The sequence below is a fragment of the Eupeodes corollae genome, chromosome 3 (genome assembly GCF_945859685.1).
Source record: "Eupeodes corollae chromosome 3, idEupCoro1.1, whole genome shotgun sequence".
Taxonomy (NCBI): Eukaryota; Metazoa; Arthropoda; class Insecta; order Diptera; family Syrphidae; genus Eupeodes; species Eupeodes corollae.
In genome coordinates this window covers 57,759,645-57,777,537 of record NC_079149.1, presented here as the reverse complement: position 1 = coordinate 57,777,537, position 17,893 = coordinate 57,759,645, and the positions used below count along the sequence as shown (strand labels likewise).

Sequence of the window (17,893 nt, the reverse complement as noted above, 5' to 3'; positions counted from 1 at the left end):
CTCTTCTGTACGCACTGTACGCATTCGTGTGGTTGGTTTAATGTCCAATAAAGTAAACTGAGTGCGAAACTTGGTCACAATCGCATTAATTGTTTGCTCACTTGGTCGATTATGTAGACCATAAATCGGACGTAAAGCCCGAAACACATTTCGAACCGAACACTGATTTTGGTAATAAAATTCAATGATTTGCAAGCGTTGCTCGTTAGTAAGTCTATTTATGATGAAATGTCAAAGCATACTGAGCATCTTTCTCTTTGACACCATGTCTGAAATCCCGCGTGATCTGTCAAATACTAATTCATGAAAATCCTAACCTAAAAAAAGTCACCCTTTATTTATATAAATAAAGAGGACTTTACATAATTATTGAATTATGCGTTTTATTTGAATAAAAGAAGTTAAACATACAAAAACTAAACAATACAAATATACTGATTTGTCATTTAATCTACTACCAATTTGCACACATGAATTTCTTTTAAATTTTTTGGATAAATAAAATATTCATTGAGACGTACCTGTAGTTAGATTTTAAATTGCTTGGTGATTGCGGTAACTGAAGTTTTTTGAATTTCACACAAGCTGGCAATGTTTCAAAACATCATTCTGAGTGTTACTTTGGGGGTCTTACAGATTTTCGACACAATATTCCAAATCCAAAGGAAAATGCCTGGAAAATAAGAAAAACCTTTTATTGAGGCTTCTTAATTATTTATTGGATAAAATGGTAATTCAAACCATAAAATTGTAAATATATACACTTCATGTCACATGGATAAGGACAAGCTTTTTTCGTTTTTTATTTGACGATATTTTTCAAACCTTTAGGTTTTTTGGAAAACCCCAAATGTGGAATGAAGGAGGTATGTATACCAAAAAATATGGTGGATTTAGTTGATAAAAAATACAAGTTTAATCGTGGTTTTTTTTTCAAAAAAGGTCATAAAAAGCACTTCAAGTATCCTGCGGTATATGAGTTCATAGAGTGATGTCAGATAATTGAGAGAAATTTGGGGCTAGGACCGGTTGAAGGCTTCAACAATCTCTTCGTTTTTTTGGTACTTTGAAGCCTTTTTTGAAAGTCATTTCAACGCGTTTTCCATGATGTTCAGGTCAGACAAATATGGGGGTTATGGTAATCAATTCAAATTTTGCCCCTGAATCCAGAATACGTGTGGTATATATTGGTACATTATCTTGTTGAAAAGTCCATCGTTATCCATAAAATAATTCAGAAAATGCGGAAAAGCTCATTCCAGAATTTGTAAGTGATTGCCGTTATTTTAGAGCTTTGAAAATCCGACTTTACGGTCTCGTTTCGGGTGAGAGATAGAATATTTCATTTCCTAAATCATTTAAATAGCAGCTATATCGATCAGGACCGTCCAAATTAATTTTTTTTATCGGAAAAGACGACGGTATGCCAAGCTGGATTCCACTTGATGTGATTTCTTGTAAAATTCAGGCGTTAGATCATACGTACATCATTTCATGGTAGTTTTTTCTTCATTTTTGGTGTTTGGTTTCGTGTCCTCAAGCTAATGTCTGGATTTTATACTAATTGAAAGCCTTGAAATTAAAGCAGCTTCACTATCGCCCGCCTTTCTTGAAATGATGTGGCTTTGTTGATTCTTCTTTCGGGTTTTTTTCCATACCTCCCTGGTTCCTTGAGGTAGTTGTGTACAAAATTTGAACTTCTTCTAATTCAAATATGGCCTATTTCTTTTTAGTTAGACCTTTAGTTCTACCCTTACTTCCTGATTCTATCAAATTAATACTCGTATCCTTTTTTATTATTTAATCTTATTTAAAACCCGCTAAAAGCTAATTTTAGACCTTGTCCCTATCCTTACTTACTTAATTAAGGTGGCGCTACAGTCCTGTGTGAACTAGGGCCTCACCCAACAAACTTCTCCATCTAACTCGGTCCCTAGCTAGATGTCTCCAGTTTCGGTTTTCCTCTACTGCACTGTCCTGTGGGTGTGGATTCGAAGACTTTCCGGGGGGTTTCCATGCGCTCTACGTAACCCAGCCATCTTAGTCGTTGGACTTTTACCCTTCTGGCTAAGTCTACGTCGCTGTACAGCCCGTACAGCTCGTCGTTCCATCTTCTCCTATACTCCCCTTCGATGCATACGGGACCGTTGATCACACGAAAAACTTTTCTCTCGAAGCGACCTAAGGTGCTTTCATCCGCTTTTGTCATAGTCCATGCTTCTGCACCGTAAAGTAGGACGGGGATGATAATTGCTTTCTTAGTCCAAAGAAACAGCGGTTAGCAAGAGTTATTCTTCGTTTGATCTCAGCGCTGGTGTTGTTTTTTGAGTTTACAGTGGAGCCTAGGTAGACGAAGTCCTTGACCACCTCAAAGTTAGGTCTATCGATGGTGACGTTTTGACCAAGACGTCGGTCTTTTATGCCCTTTGTTGACGACAACATGTACTTTGTTTTGCCCTCATTAACAGTTAAATCCATTTTTGCCGCCTCTGCCTCAATACTCACAATAGCCCCATTGACATAACGCTGAGTTCTTCCGATTATGTCAATATGTCATCAGCATGTACTAGTAATTGAAAAGACTTTTGAAAGAAAGTGCCTCTAGTGTTGACGAGTGAGCTCTGCACTATTCTTTCAAGCACGATGTTAAAAAATCACATGACAGCGCATCACCGTATCTAAAACCTTTTTTGACATCGAAAGATTCTGTTCTTTACAACCTTTATGGAGCAGCGTGAATTCTCTATGGTCATCCTGCACAAACGAACGAGTTTGGCAAGGATGCCAAAACTAGACATGGCTCTATACAGCTCGTCCCTGTATATGCTGTCATATACGGCTTAGAAAGCGATGAAAAGATGGTGGGTGTCGATTTGGTGTTCTTGGGTTTTTTCCAGGATCTGCCGTAATGTGAATATTTGATCAATTGTAGATTTTCCTGGTCATAAACCACACTGATAAGGACCTATCAGGTTGTTGACGATGGTCTTTAGATGTTCACATATTACGGCAAGGAAGTTTTTATAGGCGATGTTAAGTAGACTGATTGATCTATAGTTCCTGCAGTTTGATGGATCTCCTTTTTTCAGGATCGGGCAAACAATACTGAGGTTCCATTCATCGGGCATGCTTTCTTCCGACATATCTTACAGATAAGTTGGTGCATGCTCCTAACCAAATTATCTCCAGCTGCTTTAAAGATCTCTGCATTCAAGCCATCCGCTCCAGGGGCTTTATTAGACTTCAGCTTAAATATGGCAAACTTTACTTCGTCTAAGTCGGGAGGACGGGATTGTTGGCTTTCGTGGTCTATGTTGAATGGATCATAAGCCTGCCTGAGAGCGGAATTTGGTTCGTCGTCGCCGTTTTAGAGTCTGCAGAAGTGGTCCTTCCAAATCCTCAGCATATGCTGCGGTTTCACTATGATGTTTCCACGTTCGTATTTGCAGCCTTCGGTTTTAGGTTTATGTACCTGTGAATTTCGTTTCACCTGTTCATAAAACTTTCGAACTTCTTTTCTGCTTTTAAACCTCACAACATCTTCGACCGCACGCTTCTCATGCCCTCTCTTTTTCCTTCTGAGAAGTCGGCGTTCCTCTCGCCTCTTCTACTTTTATGTCACGCAGCCTTGCGTTCCTGTTGTTTGGCTGCCTTTGCCTGCCGACCAGAGGTTCCTTGTTGGTGGCTGCTTGAAACCCAGCACATCAGAGGCGGCTTCTCTGATCGCATCTTAGCAATTGTGTTGGTGGCAGAGAACTTCGAAAGAGGTTACTTATAACTCGGTCGAAAAGGGATTTGGCGATTTTTGGCGATTGTAGCCGTTCGACGTTGTACCTTCTTCCACCACTTTCCCGTTTTGCCTTGGGTCTGGAAACCCAAAGTGTTACCTTGGCTACAACGAGTTAGTGGTCCGAGTCGATGTTAGCTCCTCGGAAAGTTCGGACATCCATGATGCTGGAAGCGTGTCTGGCATTGATCCCAATATGGTCAATCTGGTTGACGGTAGATTGATCTGGAGAAGTCCAAATTCCTTTGTGGATATTGAGGTGTGGAAAACGCGTACTGGCTACCATGACGTTTCGCCCCGCAGCAAAATCTATGAGCCTGAATCTGTTGTCACAAGTGTTGTTGTACAGGCTGCTTTTCCTTATAATTCTACCAAAGATGTTGGTCTCTTCCTATCGTGGCATTAGAATCGCCCAGGACAATTTTAATATCGTAACTAGGACACTGCACACATATTTTGTCTAAGAGCTTGAAGAACATATCTTTGGTGTTGTCATCTTTCTCTTTTTTGAGTAGGCGTGCGCCCATATCAGGCTAATGTTGTCGAATTTAGCCTTGATGCGTATGGTCATGAGGCACTCATTGATGCACCTTTAGCTCAAGACTTCTGGCCTAAGTCTGGCTCCAATGATAAAGCCTCATCCAAATGAGCGCTGTTGGTTTTCGTAGTAGCAGTCACCGTAGTAAATATTGCAGTTTTTCATCCTCTTTTTCCCTGGCCCATCCCATCGTATTTCCTGAATGGAGGTGTTGTCTGCGGGCCTCCGCTTATTCTTTGGCCGCACGTGGTATGTTAAGGGACCTAACATTCCACGTGCATATCCGAAGTTCGTTGTCCTTAATTCGTTTGCGTAGGTTGTCAACAGTAAATCCGTCCATATCCAAAGCTTGTTGGTACTACGGAGCTATGAAGTTTTTACGTGGCCAGGAAGTCACCCCGACGGCACAGCCCCTAACCTGGAGGGCCAGATCCTAAGAATAACTCCAAGGAATGGGGAGCCGGATAAAATTGCTTCTTATAGGCCTGGGCTCCAAATAAATCGAAGAAGGCCTATAAGGTGTTCACTAAGTAGTTCAGCCTTACTGGAACTATAGACGCCACCGTTGATTCCATCTCTGGAATTCCTCCGCTGCCGTCTGAACAAGGAGAGGTACCTTAGTGGAAACACCTCTCCCCCCTCTCTCGTTTGCTGCCCCCAATAACTTTCCACTGGGGTTGGAACTCAATCTTGAGGAACAAGGCACACAATGTTCACAATGGAAAGGTGAGAGTAGGAGTTGATAGACAGAGGTGTGTTTTTCCAAAAAATCTAGGGGTTTAAACTAACGCCAAATAAAAAACGTCATCAAAAGTTAACCAACTGGCAGGTTTACATTTATCCCCCTCCCCTTGGGGTTGCTTTGTTTATTGATGTATGTCTAGCCATAAATTGCTGGCTTGAAATAGTTTCGAATTTAGAGGTCTCTCCTACTACTTATTAAACTTATCGTCCAACCTGTGTTTCGTGTGAATTCAAAGCCTAAGAATGCCACAACAGGGTGGAGATGAAAAATGGTTGTAGGGAACTTCTCTGGATTGAAAAAAAAACTGATACTTATAGAAAAGAACTTATCTAGAAATCAAATGATATGCCAAGCTTGACTTCAACCTCAGTCGGTGAATCAACAGAACTGATTCTCAACTCCATCAGACAATCACATGTCTTGAGCTGTAGAACACACCTAGAGTTTTTAAATCTAGGTAGTATGACGAAGAATCTAGGAAAATTAGAAAACAATTGATTATATTAAACAAACTTTTTTGACAAAAAAAACCCCAACCATTGTAGAGACGCTAGAACATTTTGGTCGAAACAATAAAAGTAAATTAGTTAAAGTTATTAAATTTTGATTTTGGGATTTTTTTTCAATTTTATTCAGAACTTAATATAATTAAATTTTTTGTTTTTTAGTATGTTATGTTTTTTGTATATGTTTAATTTTGTTCACTTTTCTCTATAAACGTTTATTTTCAGTGTGGGTCGCATCCCAGCATATTATGTATGGTGTTATGGTCCTAAGATCAATACTTAGCATGTGACACATAAAAAGTCATCCTCATGCCTATAGACTCACTTACAAGCTGCCTTACAAAACTGGACTTGCTAAAGCTTAATATGTCCTGTATTATCTTCTAAAAAAACGTTATCGAAAGAGTAACATAAATAATGGTTACATTTGATGTTTGATTTTTATTCAACAAGTGTGGTGGATACAAAACCTTCTACTCAATGGGTACATTATAAAATTATGTAGTTCATTTGATTATATGAAAATTATACATATATACATATTTACTTAATTCTATTTATCTTACCCCTGTTCAAAATGTTATCAACCATTTACTGAGCGAATTTTCTGTTTGTATAATATTTAACAGTTTCGTATACAATTAAGAATAAAAAATAATAGTTTTTGGGGATCTTAATTATTTCATAGAGTTTTATGTGCTTTTACCCCTTCAATTGTAAAATAAATCTTCCAGAGTGAACGTCCTGATGGACCCTCATAAAATATGCATCATTACTCACACTAATTAATTTTTGAATAGGAACTTACAAAATGCCAACGAGTTCCATTTCTAAGCATTTAACACTTCCCCAGACAGGAACATAATTGAATGAACTTTACTTTGATAAATTAGTGCATCCTTTCGCAAACATTATATTTTAACGACTTTTAATAGTTGTTCCATACTATGAGTACTTATACTTTAAATCTTCAAATACTCGTATATAGTTTCTTGTTTTTATTGAGTTTATTTATTACAGTTATTATAAAGTCATTGAACCATTCCCTGACTTTCTAAATATAACCGAATAATATTTTCTTTTTGTCCACTTTTTCGTTCGTTCTCAAAACGAACCAATTCTATATCAATTTGTTTTCTTTTTGCTGCAATAACTCCTCAGACAAAAAACTCCTTACAATCGCATTGCAATGTGGCGGTTTGTGAGCATATTCATTTTTAAGGACATACATTTCCGCCATGCAAAACATTTCAACCAATACAGAAATACTTTATAAGTATAAATGCATATATGTGCTTTCTTACTATATTTATAACCCGAACAAGTTCATAGCAATTAAATTTAATGTGCTTACTACACTCTGGAGGAAAACAGAGAGCCAGCCATTCATTGCATTCGGCTCATTCATCTGGACCACCAAGCCCAGCGAGATGCAGCGAGAATCCGTAATAATTTTGCGAACATTTTTGGAATATGACCAATAAACGCCCTCGAAACCAAGCTGCAAGCAAAGGATTTTCCACCATCATCAGGACATCTCCAAATAATCGTATATTCATATATATAAGTATTCATGAATTGTAAGGATGTGTGTATATCTATATGCAGACTATAGAGTGACTTGGACACGGATCAATTGCATCCACCGTTTCCAACTAGAGAAATATGCCCATTGACTAGCTGAAGCTTCATGATGCCAAAATCGAAGGAGGTCCAAACAACAAAAAAATAAGAGCGAATAAAAAGGATTGAAATGAATTGCAAGGACGAATGTTTAAGAGCACAATTCTGTCAGTGCCATTCCTGCTGGTTATGGTAAATTTAGTGCTCCTCGAGCGAACATTTCACAGTCACTTGGCTGCACGCGGTGGGCACCCTGTTTGTGACTCCTGCGTCAAATTGGAGGTCTCCAGAGGATATAAGAGATAATAAATTGTATGAAGGACGAGACGTAGGTTGCAGTGAGTAGTGGCTTCATCTCGAATAAAGAGTAAATAGTTACACGGAGTGGCATTGAATACGAATGAGAGATTTAATACTCCCACATATACCTTGAGTTTTTTTGTTTTTGGTTTTTGTTAATTTGTTGTGACCTTACCTCTTAAGGGAATATTCAGTGTTGCCATAATAATATTTTTCTTATATTGCACATTAAAATTTTAAAGGTTTATATTTTGGATTATTTGGATTTTTGGCGAGCTGAGATGAGATAAAAACTGATATTTGTTTTTTGATGGTTTGTGCGTTGTGCAGGTATGTTATGCCAGAGGTCTGTGTTCAAACCCTGGAGCGTCTCAAAAATTTGTTCTTTTGAATTATGCAAACGATATTAAGGAGAATTTACTCTAACACAAGAATTGTTCAGAGTTATTAGTCACCACGTGGCCTTTGTTCTCAAATTTTATTTGAAAGTGATGATATAATAAATATGAATATTTGATTCTTCTGCGCTTTTGTCAATTTCAAATTTTATGATTTTGATTGTGAATGTTACCGCTTTTAATTATGGAAATATACAAACTTTATTAATAATTATAATTAAGAATAAGGTTTGAAGTTCTAACAGTCATTTTTATAAAAAAAAAACAGATTTTTCACCAAAAACTAAAGTATTCAAAAGGAAGAATAAACGAGTAACTGAGTGAAAATTTTACCAAATTTTTCTTTGATTGTACCTCCAATCAGTCGGTTATTTACGGTTTTTGCGATTTTCGAAGTATTGAATCTCATGAAATACTTTTTCAAAAGTTGAAACATTGGAAAGTGGATGTCCTTAAGTAAAGTAAAAATATCAATTTTTTTCTTTTCAAGACGTGTGGTTTTCAAGAAAACATAAAACGCATATAATTTAATGTTTTGGCCAAGAAATGGGGTAAGATGCTTGCAGCGTTGGTTCGACAAAATTGCAGTTTTGTACCATTTTTGCAACAATTAGAGCAATTATTCCAAGGCGTACATTGCCTCGGACTGTATTCACTACTACCGAACTATTATTTTGTAATAACTGCACGATTTTGAAAATGTTTAAGGAGTAAGTCAGAATTGGGAAACCAAATTAATCAAAAATCAATTTACAACAGTCAAAAAGACCACTCCCAGAAAAAGTGTTGCCACATTAAAAAACACGCTTACAAAATTTTCTATTAAAATTAGGATTCGTAACTTTATTGCTTCTGAAATAAAGGGAAGGTGAAAAACGAACTGAGTTTATTTCTGTACATAGAGAGAAAGGCCAGAACTTGGCTAATACTTTGTAAAAAAAAAAACAATTCTTCAAAATAAGAGTTTTCTTAAATACATTCAAACCTATTTTTACTCACTATTTTATGTAGATTAAGGCAAATTGGCGAAAGTGTTTTCGCCAATTAATTAAAATAATAAAATAATCTAATTTAAGCTCAGTTGCTCTTAAAAAAGAAACAAAATTATACATATATATAGAAAGTCAGATTTTCTTAATTATAAACCAGAAATTTAACTAACTTAGTTAACATTGAACAAAGTTTAAATGCAAACAAAGTTTAGTGCAAGTACCTCTGGCAATACTGATTCACAAATGACAAATGATTAAAGGGTGTCTCTAACATTTAAATCCTTTTTTTTGACAGGAGGAAATCTTCAAAAGACACTTGGCAGTATTCGACACCAAGTAGTGTGGGACTTTTAACCACTTAAACCATCTCTTAATTAGGACCAATCCTAAAGAATCGACTTCCGATTTTTCTTTCTTAACTTTGTACAATCACTTTGGGGGAAGTTTAAACTTTTAATACTTTCCCATGTTTTTTTTTTAAACCATAAGCTCATGAGGCTTGGTTATTCTTAATCTCCGATTATGGTTTCTTATTATTCAAGACGGACTCCATTTCGGAATTAGTATGACTTTGCAGTCTCTGGTTGTGCGATACAGCGTCCTTTTTAACAACTTCTGTAACCATTTCTATTTGTAAGTCACGATGTAGATCGGTATTTCTTATGTACCAAGATGCATGAACTATTCCACGAAGGACCTGTTTTGGAATTTTTGGATGATTTCGGTATTTGTTTTCTTTGTACAGCCTCATAATTGGATTCCATAGGTCTAAACAGGCTTTAGTACTTGATTATACAGCATTAATTTGTTTTGGATTGATCAATCAGAGTTGTTACCAAGCAACCTGTACATTTTTCTATATTTCAAGTTTAGTTCTTCTCTTTTCTTTCAGATGTGATCTTTCCACTTTAGCTTTGCATCCAAAGTCATTCCAAGGTATTTGGCCGTATTGGCGTAAGGTACAGCTTGATTATTAATGATTATTGGAATATTTTTTATCTATTTATTTGTAACTAGCTGACCCGACGAACTTTGTTCCGCCTTAATGGCAATAAATAAGCAGATTGTTTTTTTTTTATTGGAAAAAATACAAAAAAAATTAAATAACTGCATTAATCATTCATTATTATTTCTGTATTTTAGTACATAGGTTGCTCTTCACTTAAGTACCTTGTGATACACGACATTTTTTGTTTTATTATCAGGAGCAAAAACAAACAACGCAGATGGTCTTCCGACCCGTGAACATGCCACGTATAATTGACCATGGGAAAAACATGAATGTTCTAGATTTAAACCACAAACTTTTAAGGATTGGCCTTGTGATTTGTTGATGGTCATGGCAAATGCAAGACGTATCGGAAATTGAAGTCTTTTAAATTCAAACGGCATATCGGTTGGGATCTTCGGGATCCTCGAAATGAGAACTTCCTCACCTTTGAATTTTCCTATCATTATCGTAGCGTAAATTACATTGTTCATCAATTTACTAACCACCAAACGCGTACCGTTGCACAGTTTTGGTTGGTTTATGTTTCGAAGCATGATTACTACGGAGCCAACCTTTAGGAGTAAATTGTGCGGTGGTAAGCCAGGCACGTCCAAAGAGTTTAAAAATTCAATTGGATATTTGGTGGCTTCATCTTCATTTGTGACGCAGTCAATAGAGTTGAATGAATGCATTGTTCCAATGATCTTATTTTGAATTATGTAGTTCAGGTCATCTACAACTTTAATGCACCACAATACTCGTCCATTTGCCCAATACAAACGCTGTGATGCAAGCTGTAATCATTGCTACAATCGTATCGAAACGCTGCTCGATTCAAATCACCTAAATATCTGTTCTGCGTCGCAAATTATCTATTTGTTGCCTTCTGTTGTTCGCTCGACGATTCTGCATTGCCAACCGAGCTGTTTCACGTGCTGCTTCACTTTGCTCTCGTGATTGAGAAGCACGAAGTCGAGTCATACTATCGCGGTGCTGTTCACGTGAAGTTTCTTGTTCTTCTTCAGTCCTTTCATTTGCAGTATTTTGTATTCTTCTTGCATTACGGCTTTGTCGGGAAAGATTCGATCGTCTTGGTCGCGGCATTATTAATTAAACTTCACTTCACTTTTAATTAAACTTCACTTCACTTCAATCCACTTCTTAATTATTTATTTAATATAAATAGTTTTAATATTGATTTCTTACAAATATCAAATTGTCATCCAAACGTCATTACATAGCTGTCATTTTACGTCAATTACATAGCTGTCATTTGCGTTTTGTTATTCCAAGTCTGATTCTTTTTTGTTATACCACGTTTTATAGTGACTGACGTTTCATGTCAAGTCACACGGGAACGCTGTAGAACGGGATAAAAAGTATCCTATGTCCGTCTCCTGGCTCTAAGCTACCTCCCTACCGATTTTCAGCCAAATCTGTTCTGCCGTTCTTGAGTTATAAGTGGTGTAACTAACACGACTTTCTTTTATATATATAGAAGTTTATATGTGAAGAGTTTGTTTCATTGAGTTTGATATGCCATTTTCGGTCCAAGCTCTCACTGTATGGACTGCATTTTGTACTTTTACTGCTGCCTTAGAGACACATTTGTCGGGTACCAAAATTGCAACATCTAAGAAAATAGCTGAACATACTTGTTTTTCTTCTATTACATCCGATATTCTATGAACTTGGTCTATCGTGGAATGTTTATTTCTAAAGCCAAACTGATGATTTGGGATCAACTTTCTTTCTTCTATGATTTTGCTAAGTCTCTTTAGAAGCAGTTTTTCAAAAACTTTTGCCATAATTGGAATAAGCGATATTGGTGTGTAAGCCGTCACTTCTGTAGGTGGTTTACCTTGCTTTGCTATGACAATTACTTCAGCAATTTTCCAATGTTGCGGGACATACCGGTGCTTAAGGCATGCATTTATTATGTATTGGAGTTTTACGAAGGCTTTCAATGGCACCCTGAGCAGTAATTAGATCGTTACCTGGTGATTTTTAATTTGGTAGTTGATGTAAACACATACTTTTTATTTCTTACAGTTGGTATTTCCCTTTCATCTATCTTATCAAAAAACTGTAAGAAATTTTCAGCCGCGTTTGATGAGTATGGCTTAAAAAAATTCGCAAGATGTTCAGCAAAAAGGTTAGCTTTTTCTTTCGGGTTACCGATCCATTTCCCATCTTGAGATTTTAAGGGCGAGTTTTGTAACTGCGGTCTTTTCAGGCGCTTGGCTGCTTCCATAGCGAAAAATCGGTTGAAGCATCAGTCGTAAAATTCCTTAGGAATGTACTGTTCCACTTCATGGTCAATTTGCTAGATTGTATCCATGGGAGATCTGAAATTTATAAAATTTTAAAGCCTTTCTCTAAAATCATTCCAGTTTGTTTTCTTATTTACAAGCTTTGGATTACTTTTTTCTAGTACTTCCGATTCACTTAGTGATAGAACCACTGGAGTATGATCTGATGACAGATCATAATTACCTTCGCCACTAAAGTCATTTCGTTTGATTCCTTTAGCTACGAAAAAGACAATAACGTCTGGTATTTTGTTAGTATCGGAAAGCCAGTAAGTTGGCGACCTTGAGGAATAAAATTCGCAACTGTATTTACGGCCTGCTTGAAAAAGTCTTTTGCCTTTTGTTGATACATATACATAAGTCTTGAACCCCAATGGGTGTGTTTCGCATTGAAGTCTCTCTGTCGGGGAGCGTCTTGGTGGGCAGTATACAGCTGCTATCTTAAACTCTTTGTTTTTCATACCAATACTTCAATTAATTTTGAAATTGGAAGAGTTAAGAGTATAATGTATAGACGTGTTTGCATCTCTGCCGGCTTTATGGAATATAAGGACCAAATACTATTTACCGAAAAATGTTTGAGAAAACTTAAAGCGGAAACGAGATAACGGTTCTACGGGGCAATCCATCTGGTGCAATCGGCCAAATGTTTTGGGCTGTAGGGACGAGGAAAGAAATACAGACGGGCGGAGTCGACGTCTTTGACTTCTCTACCATCATAATGTCATATTTTGATTAAAATCTCAAGTTAGAAATTTTTTACGAGTGCAATATTCAATATTTGCCATGTAGTTTCTATATGTCACAAGTAAAAAGTGAACAATACGAGAAATTACTTTTAAAATATAGGGAAAGAGATCCTGAAGCTGCTAAACAGCAAGTAATACCGAAATGTAATTCCCTGCGCACCAATTATAGAAAAAAACTTAATCAAAATTTGGATTTTGAAAAAGAGGTGCAGTTACCTTAGTGTTATTTTGATGCTATGACGATGCCGTTTCTCAGAAACATGGAGAAACAATTCACGTTGCAAAGCAGCATTCATAAAGAGTGATACTTTCTTTATGAATGCTGCTTTGCAACGTAAATTGTCATCATGTTACCTATACGACAGCTTCCCACTAAATTATTATATAAAATATTGAATCGTCTGGGGCGCCTAGACAAAAATATTGCACTAAGGACCGCTTAAGGATAGCAACAATTGCCTCTACAGCTTTGCATAAACATACGAACTCTTTCGTCAGTTATTCAAGTGTTTCAATTAATTCCTTCGCAGACGAGGTTTAAATACTATTCCTATCATATTTTGAATGAAAGTTTTTAACTGTGACCTCCAAGCTTTCATTTGTTGTTCAAATATTGTTCAATAATAAAGACTAAGCCAAAAATATCCGCTATAATTTTTTTAGTTAGTTTCAAAACTTTATTGCATAAATGTCGGTCATTTTGGGACACCCTTTAAATAAGACCATACAACATGCATATAAAAATGAAGGAAGTTTACACTTAAAGTTAGATTTTATGGCAATAGGAATGTCATGGAGCTATAATTTTAATTAATTCAGTTGCCATTGAAAATTTAAAACAGTTTTATAGAAATGTGTGTTGAAATGATTCTCAATGGAGACAAAAATCGCTACAGCTTAATACTCAGTAGATACTTTTGTGAATATTGATCAATACCCAGTAGGTAGGTATTATGAAATTACATGAAAGTCTATATTCAGCTTGAATAAACATCAAAAAGTGTTTATATTATTCCAAAGCATTACTTGGACAAATGAATAAATAAAATGCGAGATCGAATCATTTCGAAAACATTTGCCAAAAATAAATAAAAGCCTTGTCTGGACACAGACGGAATCTTATGTAATATGTATGTAATTTAACATTTAGTGAGTAATTGTATATATCTACACCATACGAGCTTAGTCTAAACAAAGGTAATGATTTATGTATGTACAAAGTACATATACATTTTTTCTGGGAAGAAATATCTTTGATTAGGATTGTTTTCATTATAGATACATAGATATTAGGTAGATATGAGGCGAGAAATGGGTGAAGAATCGGAATGATACAAATTCACTTCGACAAGCAATTAAACTAATTATCACACTTTTGCCAATATTGTAATAGAGTGAGATAAATCTTGAATGTTATAAATATTCATTGAATTGAAAAGCCTTCTTGAATAAATTTTTACCCTTAAGCCCCGTGAACCTTTGTTATATTGATATTTTTTTCAGCGAATATTTTAAAGCCATTGAATATTAACTTGAATTAACATTGAATATTATTGTAATTCTTCCCATTTGTCGAATTGAAATTTTTGACATTTACCGATGTTTCAAGGTCCTTATAGAATGCAAATAAAAGGTCTATAGAGGTATTTATGTGTGTGCGGGTGTACGCATAAACGTCCGTAATATAGACACCGAATTTAAATACATTTAGTTTTTTAGAAAATAACATCGAAAAATACAAAAAGGACTTTGAAGAAAATTGAGTCCTTATAAACCAATTTTTTTAAATAAGTAAAAAGTTTGGTTAAAAATCTTGTGACGTAATACCAATTGGGTGTGAATTCTAGAAAATTTCGAACTAAAAAAATAAACAAACAAGGTTGAGCATCAGTCCTTTGAGAACTAGGACCTAGTGGCATACAACTCTACTGTTATCAGGGATGGAGGGGACCTACAGTTTTAAGCCGATTTAAATGACCAATTTAAGAAAGCACTTCTCATGACAAGAATTATTCTTGGAGCAACCGTCAATTCCTCGCAAGAAGCAGTGCCAATAAACAAAACTTTAGTTGTCACAGGCAGGGATCGAATTCAAGTCTCTTGTCATGACAGTCCAACGCACTTACCATCATGCCACGGGTACCACAATATTATCTTAAATTTTCTTTAAGGAAATCAAAAAAGCTCGATCTAAATATTTTTCAACTGGAATATTTATTAAAAAAAATAATGATATTGCATCCAAAATAATTTTGTGCATTAATTAAAAGTTTTTGATTGTCTACAAAAATTAAAAACCTAAACAAAATAATAACAAAAGTTGGTAACAATTGATTAACGACTCGATTATCCTCGGACAAACAAAGACATTTTACAAAACACATTATTTTTAATATTTATTCAAATATTTAGAATACAATTGCCTTTTTTTTAAAGAAGTCAAAACCTAGGCAAGACAGAATTTCGAGTAGAATATTTTAAAAATAAATTAAATTGTTGACTTCAAAATTATTTTATTCTATATATAATATTGATGCCAATATATTATTTTCTTAGAAAAATCCAAGTGGTATTTTTTTCTATAAGAAATTAAGACATACAAGAAACACTACTTCAAATTGATTTTCGACAAAAGTATATTAAAAAAAAGATATTAACATCGTTTTTTTTTATATTGCACAAAATGTTTTATTAATATTTTGTAAAATATTTAAAAATTTCGACAGTTTTTTTTATTTTTTGGAAAATTTCAGTTTATTGTATCTTAATATATATAATTCTTCTGTGAGTGTGTATGTCACTGAACTTCTCTTAAACGACTGGACCGATTTTGATGAAATTTTTTGTGTGTGTTCAAGGGGATCTGAGAATGGTTTAGATTCACAGTTTTGTCCGCTGGACAATGTTTTTTTAATTAATTTTTATTTTTTTGTAGTTGCTGATTTTATCGAAAGCGAGTGATTACGATACAATAAATTTAATCAAGCAAAACTTCGTGCTGAGGAGTACATTCATTTACGCGACGCCGTAATCGGCAACGTAGATGCAACGAATGACATCAACAATATTGGTACCGCATATATTCTCCCATCATCATACACTGGTAGCCCGCGTCATATGCAGGAATATATTCAAGATTCCATGACTTACGTACGTGCATACGGCCGACCTAATCTTTTTATCACATTTGCGTGTAATCCAAACTGGGATAAAATCAAAAGTTTACAGTTGCCAGGTCAAACATCGATGCACCGTCATGATGTCACTGCACGTGTCTTTAAACAAAAATTAAAATCTTTGATGAATTTGATTACACATTACTCGGTATTTGGTGAAACGCGTTGTTGTCTTTACGCTGTTGAATGGCAAAAACGAGGTGTACCTCATGCGCATATTTTAATTTGGTCGGTGGATAAAATACGCGCAGAAGAAATTGACAAAATTATTTCAGCGGAAATTCCAGATCCGAATGTTGATCCAGAATTGTTTAACATTGTTACTACAAATATGATCCATGGTCCATGTGGCACTCTAAACATGATGTCGCCATGTATGGATAATGGAAAATGTACAAAACGTTTTCCAAAACCATGTGAAACTGATACTATCACCAATATGGACGGTTATCCATCTTATCGACGTAGAGACGTAGACAATGGTGGTCAATCATATGAATTGCGTCTGTCAAATGGTGTGAGAGTAGATATTGATAATCGCTGGGTAGGTCCATATTCGCCATTGCTGTGCAAAACCTACAAAGCGCACATAAACGTTGAACTATGCAGTTCGGTGAAGTCTATCAAATACATTTGTAAGTATGTTCACAAGGGTAGTGATAAAGCTATATTTGCTGTTCAAAATGTTAACGACAATGACAAAATGACAAGTTATCAAATGGGTCGATACATAAGTAGCAACGAAGCTATTTGGCGCATTTTTACGTTCCCTATACATAAAAGGGATCCTGCTGTTATAAATTTGGCTGTGCATCTTGAAAACGGACAACGTGTTTACTTTACAGAAGAAACTGCACTACAACAGGCTTTGACGGCTCCAAAAACAACTCTAACTCAATTTTTTAACCTTTGTAGTCGACAAGATGCTGTTGGTTAATTCGCAAGGACGTTGATGTACACTGATGTTCCTAAATTTTTTACATGGAATAAACAATCAAAGAATTGGGAACCGCGGAAACGAGGCATTCCAGTACCAGGATTCGCTGATATATTTATGACAAAACCTTTAGGTCGATTATATACAGTTCATCCTAAGATACGCGAATGTTTGTTTTTTGTATATTACTGGTAAACTTTCCTGGACCGACGTCCTTCCAATATTTGCGAAAAGTCAATGGTACTTCATACGACTCTTTCTTCGATGCGTGTCGTGAGTTACATTTATTGGAGGATGATACCCATTGGGATCTCACACTTGCAGATGCAGCACTGAGCTCATCTCCACAACAAATTCGTCAATTATTTTCAATAATATTGACAACGTGTTTTCCGTCTGATGCATCTGCTCTGTGGAACAAATATAAAGACTCAATGAGTGAGGATATTTTGCATCGGACTAGAATTACTAATCAAAATCTTAATATTGAATTCTCCGCCGAAATATACAACGAGTCATTAATAATGATTGAGGATATTTGTATTCTAATTTCAAACAGGGCCGCTCATCCATTTTGGAATGCCAGCGCTGAATCGCCCAGCAGTAGACATCATCAACAGCGATGTTCAACGTGAACACCAGTTCGATAAGACTTCTTTGGCTACTTTTGTTGCGGAAAATGAACAATTGCTTACTGCTGAACAACGAAATGTATATGATCAAATTAACGTTTCAATTGCAGCACAACAAGGTGGATTCTTTTTTTTAAACGCTCCAGGTGGGACTGGTAAAACATTTCTTATCGCACTGGTACTTGCGCGGATTCGATCTCAAAATCA

At 35.8% G+C, this 17,893-nt stretch overlaps 1 protein-coding gene across 1 annotated transcript; it reads left to right on the top strand.

Annotated features, from left to right (window-relative positions):
* Nucleotides 1-12,991: 12,991 nt before the first annotated feature.
* LOC129950479 (uncharacterized) lies at nt 12,992-17,054 on the top strand. Its single transcript, XM_056062417.1, has 2 exons — nt 12,992-13,085; nt 15,928-17,054. Exons 1-2 carry the CDS (start codon nt 12,992-12,994, stop codon nt 17,052-17,054), a joined length of 1,221 nt encoding a protein of 406 aa, XP_055918392.1.
* Nucleotides 17,055-17,893: the final 839 nt, after the last annotated feature.